Source organism: Anticarsia gemmatalis, chromosome 14 (assembly GCF_050436995.1).
Source record: "Anticarsia gemmatalis isolate Benzon Research Colony breed Stoneville strain chromosome 14, ilAntGemm2 primary, whole genome shotgun sequence".
In the NCBI taxonomy this organism is placed as follows: Eukaryota; Metazoa; Arthropoda; class Insecta; order Lepidoptera; family Erebidae; genus Anticarsia; species Anticarsia gemmatalis.
Window position 1 is genome coordinate 11,116,934 of NC_134758.1, and position 13,191 is coordinate 11,130,124.

The window sequence follows — 13,191 nt, forward strand, 5'->3', positions numbered from 1 at the left end:
GCATTAAGTTCGGTAAGGTTTCCTGATTTTAGCAAATGTATACTTAGGTTATATAAAAATCGACTATAAGTGGAACGTCAGACGTCATGACATGACAATTGACATTTGCTTGTCATTTCAATTAACCCAATATTTCCAATTGGATTCCTATAATTCCACGATTACACCGGATATTCCCACAAATTAACAGTAATATTCACTTTAAACATGGGTGAAGTATCGCTAGAAACTACAGCATACGCTAAGATCATCTTGCACGCTGCTAAATATCCGCACTGTGCGGTAAATGGAGTTCTCTTGGCCGATGCTACTAAGATCAGAGATGGAGCTAAGAACCAAGACCTGGACATTGTGGACACCATTCCTCTGTTCCATCACAGCCATTATCTATCACCAATGGCTGAGATAGCGCTCACGCAGGTAATTTTGTTTTAATAATTTATTTATTGGTTAGATTTCATTCTCAGTTATAAATGCATATTTTATGACTATTGATTATTCAGTTATCACCTTAGACTCGATCTAAATAGCACTACAATTTGGATATTGAGTTAATTACGTTTTCAACTTGACACTTTCTTTAAAGCAGTTGGTGATTTTGATCTCTGTTTACTATTTTCTATTCAGTCTTGAATACTCATTTGCTGTTTTACCAAACATTAATGCGAAACAAAGACTATGTCTATTTTCACTACAATACTGTCCCAAGAATTCTCCTCATCAATGTCTGTAATCTTCTTTCAGATAGAAGCATTGGCACAGACAGACAACCGCATCATAGCCGGCTACTATGCAGCTTGTGAGAACTTCAGGGACAACACGGTAGAGAAGTGTCCCGGACAGAAGATAGCTGAGAAGATTGCTGAACACTTCCCTTCTGCTGTGTTCATTGTGGTAAGAAGAAAACAATATTAATATTAAATGTAGAAAGAAATATAACTGCCATGTAACAACAGATATGACCCAACATTGCCAAGTGATTTGTTTTTTGGTTATGTGAAAAATTTATGAAGCTACTTGTAGATTTTCAAGTTTGAAGACATTGGCTTGGTACACAATAATGATTAAGATTCTTTCATAACAGATTAGCTACTATATACTCATTTGTTTTATATAAGATTTCAAATGTTCTAGCACTCACTTGTTACTTTAACAACACTATCATTTTACTTGTAGGTGGACAATAAGAGAATGATGCAGCACCTGGACACTCCAGCCATCAAGCTGCACAAGTACAGTGAGGGAAAGTGGAAACCAAAGGATGCCAACAAAGTTATGTTCCGTAAGTAACTTAAAATTACCTTTTATGGCTTTTGTGACAACTTACTTAAGAACAGGAATGGTTACTTAGATTACTCAACTATTTATATTGAATATTTATTTATTTATTTGAGGAAAATAAACAGTTACAGACTTCCCTTAACAAAAACTATTAACAACTAGCTGACCCGCGCAATTTCGCTTGCGTCACTTAAGATAATCATAATTTTCCCCGTTTTTGTAACATTTTTCACTGTTACTCTGCTCCTATTGGCCGTAGCGTGATGATATATAGCCTATAGCCTTCCTCGATAAATGGGCTATTTAACACTGAAAGAATTTTTCAAATCGGACCAGTAGTTCCCGAGATTAGCGCGTTCAAACAAACAAACAAATAAACAAACAAACAAACTCTTCAGCTTTATAATATTAGTATAGATATGGATAATAGGCTAGGCAGAAAATCACATTTTGCTTATCTGGTTGACTATAACTGCCTTATCTTCTTCCAGAAACTCCATACGTCCTACAGACAGTCTCGCTGCTCCTGCAGAACAACGTCCAAAAGGACTTAGTAGACTTTGACAACTACTTGGACGATCTATCCCAAGACTGGACCAACCTTGGCATTGAGAAGCTCATAGCCAGCATCAACGCTTCCAACTCTATTGAGTGCAAGGAAGATGATCAGGAACAGGAAGAGGAAGACGATGAAGAGAAACCATTCCGATAATGGTTGTAGTGTGTAGTGTAATTTATTGTATAAACGAATTATTATTATGTATAAATGTGTGTTCATACTTGGCTCAGGAATAAGCGTCACTAGACTAACACGTAGCAGGTATTTCGTTAGGTAAGGGTCAGCTTACACGGGAACTAGCCGAAAAATCATTTTCTATATGATTTTTCGGCTAAATTTAAAAGGTACACATTATGTTTTGAGAATTCGCGTCGCGTGACGCCTCACGGCATAGAGCGACGCTGCCGTCGTATTGCCTATAATTTTAAAACGCGAATCGCGACACTGATGATCGTCGCGGCGCACCTCGAATTCACTGGTATCGTCGCGTCGCGACTCAGTGTTAGCTGCCCATTGATATTAAGAAAATAAATGCCAGACGTTACTTCAATTGCATGTAGACATAATAAATGTACTAAACGTACAAATAGTGCAATAGTAAAGTTGAATAAATATACACACTAGGTATAAATAAAGATTGGTAATGAACTTTTATACTTTTTAAATATGGGCTGCCTGTGTTACTAAAGCAAGTACCAATTCATAATTGAACTTACTTTGATGAAAGTATTAAAGGTACATTTTGAGTGACTGCTAAACTTTATAGCCAAGTAAAGTGTTATGGATTGTTTAGGGAATTTGGTAATATATTAAGAATTGTAATTCTATGATTATGTTAAAATAATAAAGCAAGATTTAAGTCAATACCATGTCTGTATCACAACCACAGTTTATTTAATAAAAACAAATACTGTAACAATAAAAAAAAACTTGTACTACATAAAATGAGTTCTATTCAAATCTCCATTCCTTAGCATTTACATTTTGTTATGAAATATTTAAAGAAAAACAAATTATATTTAGTTGTATTAAGGTATGTTATTAAAATAGTCTTCAACTAATTTCTTGCATTTGTTTATTCCGCCCATATCGCCCGCTTTGCCTTGAAACCGTCCGTTTTTGAACGCACCTTTTGCTTTAAGGAGCTCTACTATCCTGAAAAGTAATAAAACATTTTAAAAAATTGCCTGTACTATGTTGTACGCCGGATACGTGCACCTGGTTGAACGCATACGTGTCCGTAAACATTCGTACAGATATGCATCAGCTGCGTAAGCTGGCATATTTATTCAGGTTGTGCTTCAATTCAAAGATAACTAGTAATTTATCATTGATAATAATAATCATTACTAATACTACACATTCAACGCTTGTACATGTGCTACAAACTCCTTTCGTATCATTCATATATATACAATTACCAGTGTTTTTATGAATCTTTATAGATAGGTTTTTTAACTTACTGTTGTCCCAACGCAGTACAATGTTCCTCAGGTCCTTGTATAATAATCTGTCCTTCTTTAGGTTTATCAGGCTCTTCAGCAACCAGGAACATAAACAGCCCCTCTCCCTCCAAACCTTTGATCACTGCTCGGTTAAATTCCGCAGTACTCTCCTTTTTAAACAGGAACACGTATTTGGGCTTAGGTTCAGCAGATTTTATCTTGTCCACTTCGAACTGAGCTAATTCCGTGAGAAAGTTTTGTAAACTTTTGGTCGCAACTTTGAGATTTTTCTGCACTTTTTGTATTAACTCTTCGTGTTTTGAAGGTTCGTTTCTGTAAAATAAGATAATATAGTTCAACAACTTGCTTATTAAAGAAATTCTCCATGGTGGAAGGGATTAACAAACACACAAATACAGCTAAATTGACAAGGCCCGATCGATAAATGGTTATTAATTCCGCCCTATACATATTGTGTAATGTCAGTTCACAAGCTGAAGTTTATTTAAGTGGTTCATATCACATCACTATTTCGTTCAGTAAAATCACTAATGGTCATCAAATAGTTGTCAACTGAAATTTGAAGAGCCCCTTTTGTTTGTATGTTTGTAAAACAGATTTTTTTTTAGGCTGTTAAGGATCACATAAATATTGCGTTTGTGCAATGATAGGGATTTGACATCCTGTACCTCACAATCATATAATTATTATGCTTTCGAATAACTTTTATAGTTATGTCTGCTTACTTGAGTAATCCAGTGATAGCTTTCTCCCGGTCCAACATTTTCTGCATAGTCTGTGCCACTCTGTTACCAACTAAGAATTTCAAGTTAGTCTTGCCCTTCTTGCCTGGCTCAGCTCCTGTCAGCTTGATCATTTGAAGTTGACTGTAAAGATACAAGATCTGTTAGAGTTAAAAACTTCTATTAACTTACTGATGGTTTCAATAATCTATCATTTCTAAGAAAAAGGTTAACTACAGTAACAACCTACCATATAGCTGTCTACTTAGTTTTTTGGATAGTTTGCCTGAGGTTCTTTATAACTGATGATTAACTACTTTAACTGGCTATGAATTGTTTAAAAAACTGATCAGTGGGGTCTACCATCTTTTAAATCATATAATTAATTTTAAATAAAGGTTCCTTACCTTAAATTAGAAACATGAGTACCACAACACATATTTTCATCAAAATCTCCAATACAAATGATTCTTATAGTATCCATACAATCTTTAGGCAGGCCTCTTGTATGTGCCTCATTCAACTGTGGGTCGTTAGCCTTACACATCTTCACATTGACCGGGAGAGCTGCTCTAATGAGTTCATTGCACTTAGCTTCTGTGGCTCTTATGATGTCTTCAGAGACTTTAGTAGAGTCCAGCTCTATGTAGCTCTCTTCAGCACCGAGCCACCAGCTTGTTGTGGGGAGAAGGTGTTCCTGTTCTAGGACAGCTGATAGTAAGTGTTGCCCTAGAATGAAAAGACAAAAATTTGTTGTTAAAAATGTTTTCAAACTTGCAACTGTAGTTCCCTTAGAATTTAGAAAACATGTTACATACATAACTAATTACATATTTCGCATGTAAGTTTAGTGTAACTTAATTATTATTGTTCAATTCGTTAATTGTTCATTTTCTTAGGAATCAAACAATTTTAACTATTGAAGGATATTATAAGCCATGGCTTGATAAATTGTAGAATATTTGCTGGGTACATTATGATACTAAGTTTACAATAGCAAATTGTTCTTTAGACTATGTTGGGGAGATATCAAGCTTATAGCTTAAGCTTACAAATAAAGTTGTGATAAGTACCAGAATGTTGCTGCATGTGATCAAACCTCCTTTCCCAGTTAATCTTCTGTTCCACCACAGTGCCAACCTCTATGGGCTCTTTGGTAAAGTGCAGAGCTTCATCCCCCTTACGCAACACTTGTAATACTTCTATATTGTTTAGAAAACCTATGTCATGAGGCTGGAATAGAAAAAAAATATATAAGAATGGATATTGGTTTAAACAGAAAATTAATCGATTTTATGCCTTATTGTTTTATTGAGAGTGCATACCTCCTATTACGACAGTATATCCTGGCCCAGCAGTGGGGCAGTAATAAGATAGGATAGGTTTAATATTCTATTATTTTTTATCTTACCTGGCCACCCCCAGCAGGGAAAAGGATTGTGTTCTCCAATGTGATCTGGTAGCCTTCAAACTTAGATGTCTTTCCATATTCTACTATCGCCTCTTTTGTCGGCTCACACTTCAACACTTTTGAGGAAAACTAGAAATATAAATAGAGCTCTAATTTTACTTTTTTAATACATAAATATGTGCGCGAAAATCATATTGTGATTTGAGCAAATATCATGCCAAATATACATTTAATAATAGAATACACTCCAACTCCAACTCCAACCATGGTTGGAGTGTAGCAAAGGGTGTGCAAGGCGATTAGGACTTTTCACGATTTTTGAAAAATTCATTAATCGTGTTTCTTTTGCTTTTATCGTATAGATTGGCTAAAAATAAACACTTTTTGCCCCTTGAGTTTTTTTGATACGACCCACCGTTTGCCGACAAAATGGGTTTAAAGTTCTCTCGTTACTATAGGAAGCTGGACTTAGAAAATTTTTCGACGAAAATTAAAAAGTCTCAAAATGTTGCTGTTTTTGGTTTTTATCGTATAGATTGGCTAAAAATAAACACTTTTTATCCCTTGGAACATCTTCGGCGACATCTTCAAAGTCCCATTTATTTACTTTACGTCTCTTTTGATATTACAGCATGTCGCCGAAGCCCCGCTTCGCGGGGCTCCTCCTTCTGGGTGGTTTAAAAAAAAATAACCACGAAGGCTGAGGTGGGAGCTTCGCTTCGCTCGCTCCCACCTCAGCCTTCTAACCTAACCTACCCATGTCGGTTTGCCAAAAACTCCGTTTTTGGACTTTCATTTTGATTTTGTCGGCGAACGGTTGATCTGATCAAAAAATTCCTAGTCGCCTTGCACACCCTTTGCTACACTCCAACCAAAATAATACTATAATTATACGTACCTCCTTCAAAAAACTATCCTCTTGGCATTTGAAAACCATTCTAGAATATTTTTTTAACTGTTTATAGGTTATACCGACTTACACCGGTTATCACAAATTAATGATAATAAAACTCTATAACATTGGTCTAAGGATTTATAGATAATCTTATAGTAATTAATAGCACTTTTTCACAGTTTTAAACTAAGTAAAAATAAACACAGCTGTGTGGCGGATAACTCGGCTTATCGCTATTCTTATCAGATTTTGACAATGACATCAGTCCGCTGAGACAGCTGTCAAACTGACAAATCGTATTCAGTTTGACACAAGGCGTGTTGCATACTTATACTTAAAAATCGGGGTATGTTTAAATGAAGATATTTTATTCACACCTTTGGAGATTCAAGCAATTGTTTGAAATTCACATTTGTTTGTCCATGCGCCTATTTATAGCCAGTTTACATTTCTTCATAGACTTGTGGAGAAGTAAGTGACTATATGGAGGGATTAGGAAGGGAAGGAATTCCGGGCATATTGGGAGCGAAGTACCTACGTCTGACCAAAATTTATTGCGAATTATAAAATATACCTTATTTTACAATAACAGTAAAGTTTTATTTTACAAAAGTATAATGAATTTACATTAATAAAATTATATTTATTTATCTAACATTCTATTTCTATGCCTTCTTACTTAAATGCTGTTTAATAGCTTGATCTAACACAGACACTGTGAAGTCGACATCTTGCTTATTGATACACATCGGCGGCTTCATCCTTAGTACCTGAAAATTAAAAAGTTTCGATTACTCTTTTTTAGGCTTGCTACACGCATATTCGGTTCGGCAATCTTTTTCGAACAACAAAATCGAATCAACTCATTTGTTCGGCTTCATCTACACATATTCAGTTTTGCCGCCCAGCAAGGTCGATTGATGACAACCAGAATATGTGTATAAATAGCAAGCCTACGCCTACTACACTAAATGAATTTCGATAAAATTTTGACTTGCACGCTTACAATCAAAAATAAATTAATGACAAAACAATATCCTTACATTACTCCATCTCCCTCCACGTCCAATAAGGATGCCCATATCCTTGATAATCTCATGTATATCAGACACTTCAGCCACACTCAGTGGGTCTTTAGTCCCCGGCACGACGAATTCCACCCCTAACATCAACCCCTTGCCTCTGACGTCACCGATGATTGGGTGAACTTTCTGCAACTCCATCAGCTGTTCAATGAAGTATGTGCCAACTACTTTACAGTTCTTTTGGAGCTCTTCTTCTTCGATAACCTGGGAAATAAGAAGCAAGATATAAAATAATTTCGATTAGAATAAGTAGTTTTAAGGTATGTATTTAGCTAAAACTTAAATTTTCTGGTCAAGGTAATTCTACATCATGAAAAAACTGTTCATCGTTTCATGTCAAAGCCAATCCTTACACAAATATCAGCAGAACTTATTAATAAAGTTTGCGTGCGAACCCATACGACGGTAGTGGTTAAGTTCATATCATCCGTAAGATCCGGTAGCTTACCTCTAAAACTGCTTTGCCCACAGCTGACGCCATAGGATTTCCACCAAACGTATTGAAATAAGTAGCCTTAGCGTGCGCCGCTGCTATTTCCTTCGTGGTGACCACAGCCGCCATAGGGAAGCCATTACCAATGCCTTTAGCCATTGTTACTATGTCGGGTACCACGTCGTGGTTTTCGAAACCCCAGAATGCGTCTCCCGTTCGGCCGAATCCTGTTTGTACCTGGGAGTGAATATAATTAATGATTATTATGTAGATCTAAGTTTTTTGAGAAGATTTTTATCTGGTGCTATGTGTATCAACAGTGAAATAAGAAAAGTAGCCTGTAAGTTCACCAAATGATTGGCGCTTGAGCTGATTGTAGTAACAAATCACCTTTTATTCTAGCAACAGTAAATGAATTGTAAATGATCACACAAAATGAAGAATAGTCATTTGCGAAAGTGATAAATTGATAATTTTTACCTCGTCCGCAATGTAAAGTCCACCATATTTCTTGATCAGTTGATGTGCTTTCTTTAGATATCCTTTAGGGAACTGTACGGTGCCATTCACTCCTTGAATAGATTCAGCGAACAATGCCGCAATACGCTTGGCTGGCACTGAGTTTTCTAAAAGCTGTGCAAAGAAAGTTCATTATTATTTTCCGCCAATAACGCAGTATTAAATAAAATAGTAATATATCAAAAATTATTTTAAACTCGTATATTTTCGACTGCTTGCCAATCATGTTGAAACAAAAGTCAATTAGTACCTATGTGGGTAATAATAACAATGATTAGTTACCTACTAGATACTTCACATACCTCATTGAGCTGATTAATATATTTGTCAGAAGTCACACAGTCGCCAGGACAGGAACACGCTCCAGGTGCCTGAGAGATGGAGTCACGACAGCCTCCCCAAATACCTCTAAATGGATCTGGTAACATCGTCTGTAAATAGGAAATAAATAAATACATTTGTACAACTCACACTCGCTCACCTGACTCCAAACTTAGCAGAGCTTGTACTATGGTAACTATACAACTGATAGACATATTTACATACTTCTAAATACATACTAGTTTACACCTATAGATAGATTTACATCTAAGCTTAGAAAAGATACTTTGTCATCATAAAAATATTTGTCCTGTGTGGGATTCGAACCCATAGACGGCGCTACAATTTTTGCACCAAGATGATCACGCTTACTATTGTGCCAAACGTGTAGTTATCTAGTAGAAAAAAATACTCACGTGATAAAAGCCAGGAGGCACAGGTACTGGCATTCTATAACTCTGCGAAGCTGTCAGTCCCATAACTCCAGTAGAATAACCATGGTAACTGCTCTGTAGTGAGATCACGTCATGATTGCCGGTGTACGCCTTCGCTAACAACGTAGCCATGTCGTTTGCCTCCGTGCCACTGTTTACTAAATACACCACCTAGAATTTATTATTATTACACGTAAAAAAGGTAGAAAAGAACATTCTATTTTGTTAGTGGCAGCACCATAAATAGCGCGGGGAGATTTCAAATTTGGAGTCACCAATCATGCAACATAGAAAAAAAAAGTTTTTTTTTACGGGCGGTTATAGTATTCGACACGTGTTTATTTAATTTTATTTATCTACGTATTATATTCATTTCATGTATACTCAACAATTGAAAGAAGTGAGCTCCATATCTAACTTATAATAAGCCTTTTTGATTAATTTGATTCTAATTTCCTTTCTACTATAATAAGTTGCTAAAAGCAGTCGAGCTTAGAGAAGTACAGAAATATAACTAATTATTTTTCAGCATATAAACAACAAGACTGCAGTCTTATAATACCTATATATTTTAATAACAGCAATGACTTGCAAGTTAACCAAGGACAATCCATAACTTTTATTGTTCAATATTGTCTTATCACATTTATTTTGAGTTATCTTTAATAGCTTATAACATGATCTTATTTACAGTAATAACCGTAAATATTGTTGTAATTAATCGTAATTACGCTCTTAACATCGATAGAGAGAGATCAACAAATATTGTTAGATAACTGCATCTAAATCATTCAATTAGAAACATTCCGGTTTAGTTTTCGTTCGATCGTTTTTTCCCGCGGTTTGTATTGTACCTACATAATTTGCAAGGTTACAATTGTATTATTTAGCAAAACACTTACCTACATTACATGTTGCGCTTATTTGCAGTCGATTAAACTTATTTTTATTCAATTTTAGGTAAGTGGCAAGAGAGATCTAATTTAATACCTATACCTATAAAATTTTCGCGTCACAGTTTTCGTTACCGTACTCCTCCGAAACGGCTTGACCGATTCTCATGAAATTTTGTGAGCATATTGAGTAGGACTGAGAATCGGCTAACATCTATTTTTCATGCCCCTCAGTGACAATTTTTTTTAAATTTTTATGGCAAAACAACGTTTGCCGGGTCAGCTAGTACCTACCTATAAGTATGCAAAAATGAGTTCATGAAATAATGTTCTTACGATAAGGTCTTACATTCAAATCTCCGGGGAATTTGGACACTAATTTCTCGATATATTCGTATATTCTGGGATGTTTGTAGATATTTGTCGTGTGCCATAATGTGTTGATTTGATCCTGTAACGCGCCCACCACTTTGCTGAAAAAAAAAAAAATAATGTTAAAAGCTCAAAAAGATAGGTACGTAGAATTTCCGACTACAGGGAAACATTAAACTTTTGTATTTCATTTAAAAATGAAACTAACTGCGTTGAGAAACAGCTGTCAATCACAAGTATCACAACAGTATTTTTTCCATGGTTGAAATCGAACCCATGATTGCCCGTCACTGTCATTAACCATCAAACCATCGCATCGTCGCAAAAATATCCCCTACGCATAATGCTTCCGTATTACGCAGTTTACTGAAGTTAAAAAGTAAGCAGGTAGTAAATAGTAAGTAACCACTTTAGGTATATACCTTATACCTACCTATTTCTGTTGTGTTTATGTGCATTTTGACCGATATACGTATTATTGTATTTTACTTTTAGATTATGTATTTGTATGTAAATCACTTGTTTTATGCAGTATTAGCCTGCATTGTACAATATGTTGCTCCTAGTCTACGCATACAAAGTAATGATCTAAATTGAAGTTCATTGACACTTAGATAAAATGATTCGCTTACGTAAATGATTAGTTAAAAATAAGATAAAATAACATTGTTTTAGTAATAATTCGAACTAAGTTACTGGGTCATTTAGTTATCGAGTTTCTTACGAAGTTGTTGTTGTTACGCAGAGTTTTTACGTAAAATGTAGCTTAGAGAACTGATATATGATTAGAAATATCTGATTTAGATTGATAGCATATAAATAGAATGTTAATCTATTGTTCTTGTATGTAGGGTACCTACATACAATAACAATAGTAGTAGGTAGTAATAATTAAGATTTACAGCCCTTTCTATGCTTTAAAATAATCCATTCTAATATTACGCGTTAGGTGTAGAAGTGAAGCATTCTTGCGAAAAAATTGTTAGGCAGAAAAAGTAATGTGATTTTTCATTTGTTTTTGTTTGTTCACTTTACGGTTATTTTAGTTTAAAAATAAAAAGGAATAATGCAAAACAAACTTACGGATGACAATGTCCCACGGAAACTGTAACGATTCCTCCAAAGAGGTCGAGATACCTCTTGTTCTCGTGGTCATAGAGCCACTGCATGTGTCCATGGTGTAAGGCTACTGGCCGCTTGTAAATATTGTACACTGTTGGCGGGAAATGGTCCGCTTTTAGCTTCTCCATCTTTTCGACTGATGGACCCTGGAAATATTTGATGAGTTAAAATAATAATCCATACTAATATTATAAATGCGAAAGTAACTCTGTCTGTCTGTCTGTCTGTCTGTCTGTCTGTCTGTCTGTCTGTCTGCTACTCAATCACGCCTAAACTACTGAACCAATTTGCATGAAATTTGGTATGGAGATACTTTGATACCCGAGAAAGGACATAGGCTACTTTTTACCTCGGGAAAATGACTCATTTCCCGGGAAAATTCAGGTGACGAACAAAGTCGCGAATAATCAACATTATAATGACATTGAAATAACAAAATTCCGTTGTCATGGCAACTGTTTTAATGACGGATATGCCTTAGCGCGACTTCGTTATATTAAGAGATATAAATAATTTTAAGAATTTTTTCGTGAAAAAAAGCATATTTTATATCATCACGCTACGACCAATAGGAGCAGAGTAACAGTAAAAAAGTGTTACAAAAACGTGAAAAATTCTGACCCATTCTCTCTTATGTGACGCAAGCGAAGTTGCGCGGGTCAGCTAGTAAAAAATAAAATTAAGCCTATTTATACAAAAAATATTTTACGTCTCGAAAAGAATAATTCGTTTCAAGACGTACTTAGATAAAATATTTTTTACTTCTTCTTTCGTCTGAAATTTAGTAAAATATGCAACAAACACAACTAGAGGCCTTAGAATACGTAAAATTACTATTTTACGGAAATATAAATCAACTCACAACATATTTTTTCGGTGTATGAGCACATGCTGGCATAGCATGGTTAGTCCCATAGCGCCTGACTAAAGTTTGACTGCAAACTCTTATTGCTGAAAATGAATTGGGTAAATTAAATCCATGATTTTCTACACACAGGCTCATCATTTAAGAATAAAAAATATATGAAATTTTAAACAGTAAATTATTTTTATTTACGCGACTTTTTACGTGTGAAATAAATTACGCCAAAGCCAGAAAAAAAAATCTAACGTATTTTTTTTTTCATTTGACTTTAAATATTGGGCATCAAATCTTGGAGGTAAAATTAAATCCAAAAATAAATCGTTCATGTAGGTACCTTTCTCGGCCATCATGTGCGACGATTAAAAGCCGACTGAAATAGTTGTAATAATAAATGTTAACCGAAGCCCCCTGCTGAATACATCTACACGAATAATTACTGTAAAGACTCGTTCACGTTGGAGATTTATATCACATTGTTTACCGAATATCTATTTAGGTACTTAATCATACATTCAAATTAAAATCTAACAAAAAAATTTCACACATTTATCAACCTGCCTATAAGAGGAATCTAAGTAAGTACTATCTTTTGTGGGTAAAGTTTACGACTGGCTAATTTCGTGATCTACATTATAATCCGGACGGTCTCAATTGAAATCTTCATTTTAATTAATTCTAAAGATCTTCAGACACCATAATTTTGATTGGTCCAAAATACTATCAGATGTCGTTTAACTTTAGATAAATAGATTACTGTTATGACAAGTTTTAATTAAACGTTATTTTTGGATGTAACAGTAATTATATCACCTT

The 13,191-nt window shown here is 35.0% G+C and overlaps 2 protein-coding genes across 2 annotated transcripts; one reads left to right on the forward strand and one right to left on the reverse strand.

The window, feature by feature from the left end:
• Positions 1–90: 90 nt before the first annotated feature.
• Positions 91–2,901, forward strand: EMC8-9 (ER membrane protein complex subunit 8/9). The gene is made up of 4 exons (XM_076123085.1): positions 91–420; positions 745–894; positions 1,177–1,282; positions 1,773–2,901. The coding sequence occupies exons 1-4, from the start codon at positions 208–210 to the stop codon at positions 1,991–1,993; spliced, it is 690 nt and encodes a 229-aa protein (XP_075979200.1). The 5' UTR covers positions 91–207; the 3' UTR covers positions 1,994–2,901.
• LOC142978586 (alanine--glyoxylate aminotransferase 2, mitochondrial) lies at positions 2,855–12,795 on the reverse strand. The gene is made up of 16 exons (XM_076123086.1): positions 12,713–12,795; positions 12,376–12,464; positions 11,475–11,659; positions 10,369–10,492; positions 9,109–9,297; positions 8,674–8,802; positions 8,333–8,485; positions 7,868–8,089; positions 7,378–7,623; positions 7,063–7,104; positions 5,440–5,568; positions 5,102–5,261; positions 4,436–4,757; positions 4,032–4,172; positions 3,304–3,618; positions 2,855–2,995 (listed from the first exon to the last, which is right to left on the reverse strand). The coding sequence occupies exons 1-16, from the start codon at positions 12,726–12,728 to the stop codon at positions 2,869–2,871; spliced, it is 2,589 nt and encodes an 862-aa protein (XP_075979201.1). The 5' UTR covers positions 12,729–12,795; the 3' UTR covers positions 2,855–2,868.
• Positions 12,796–13,191: the final 396 nt, after the last annotated feature.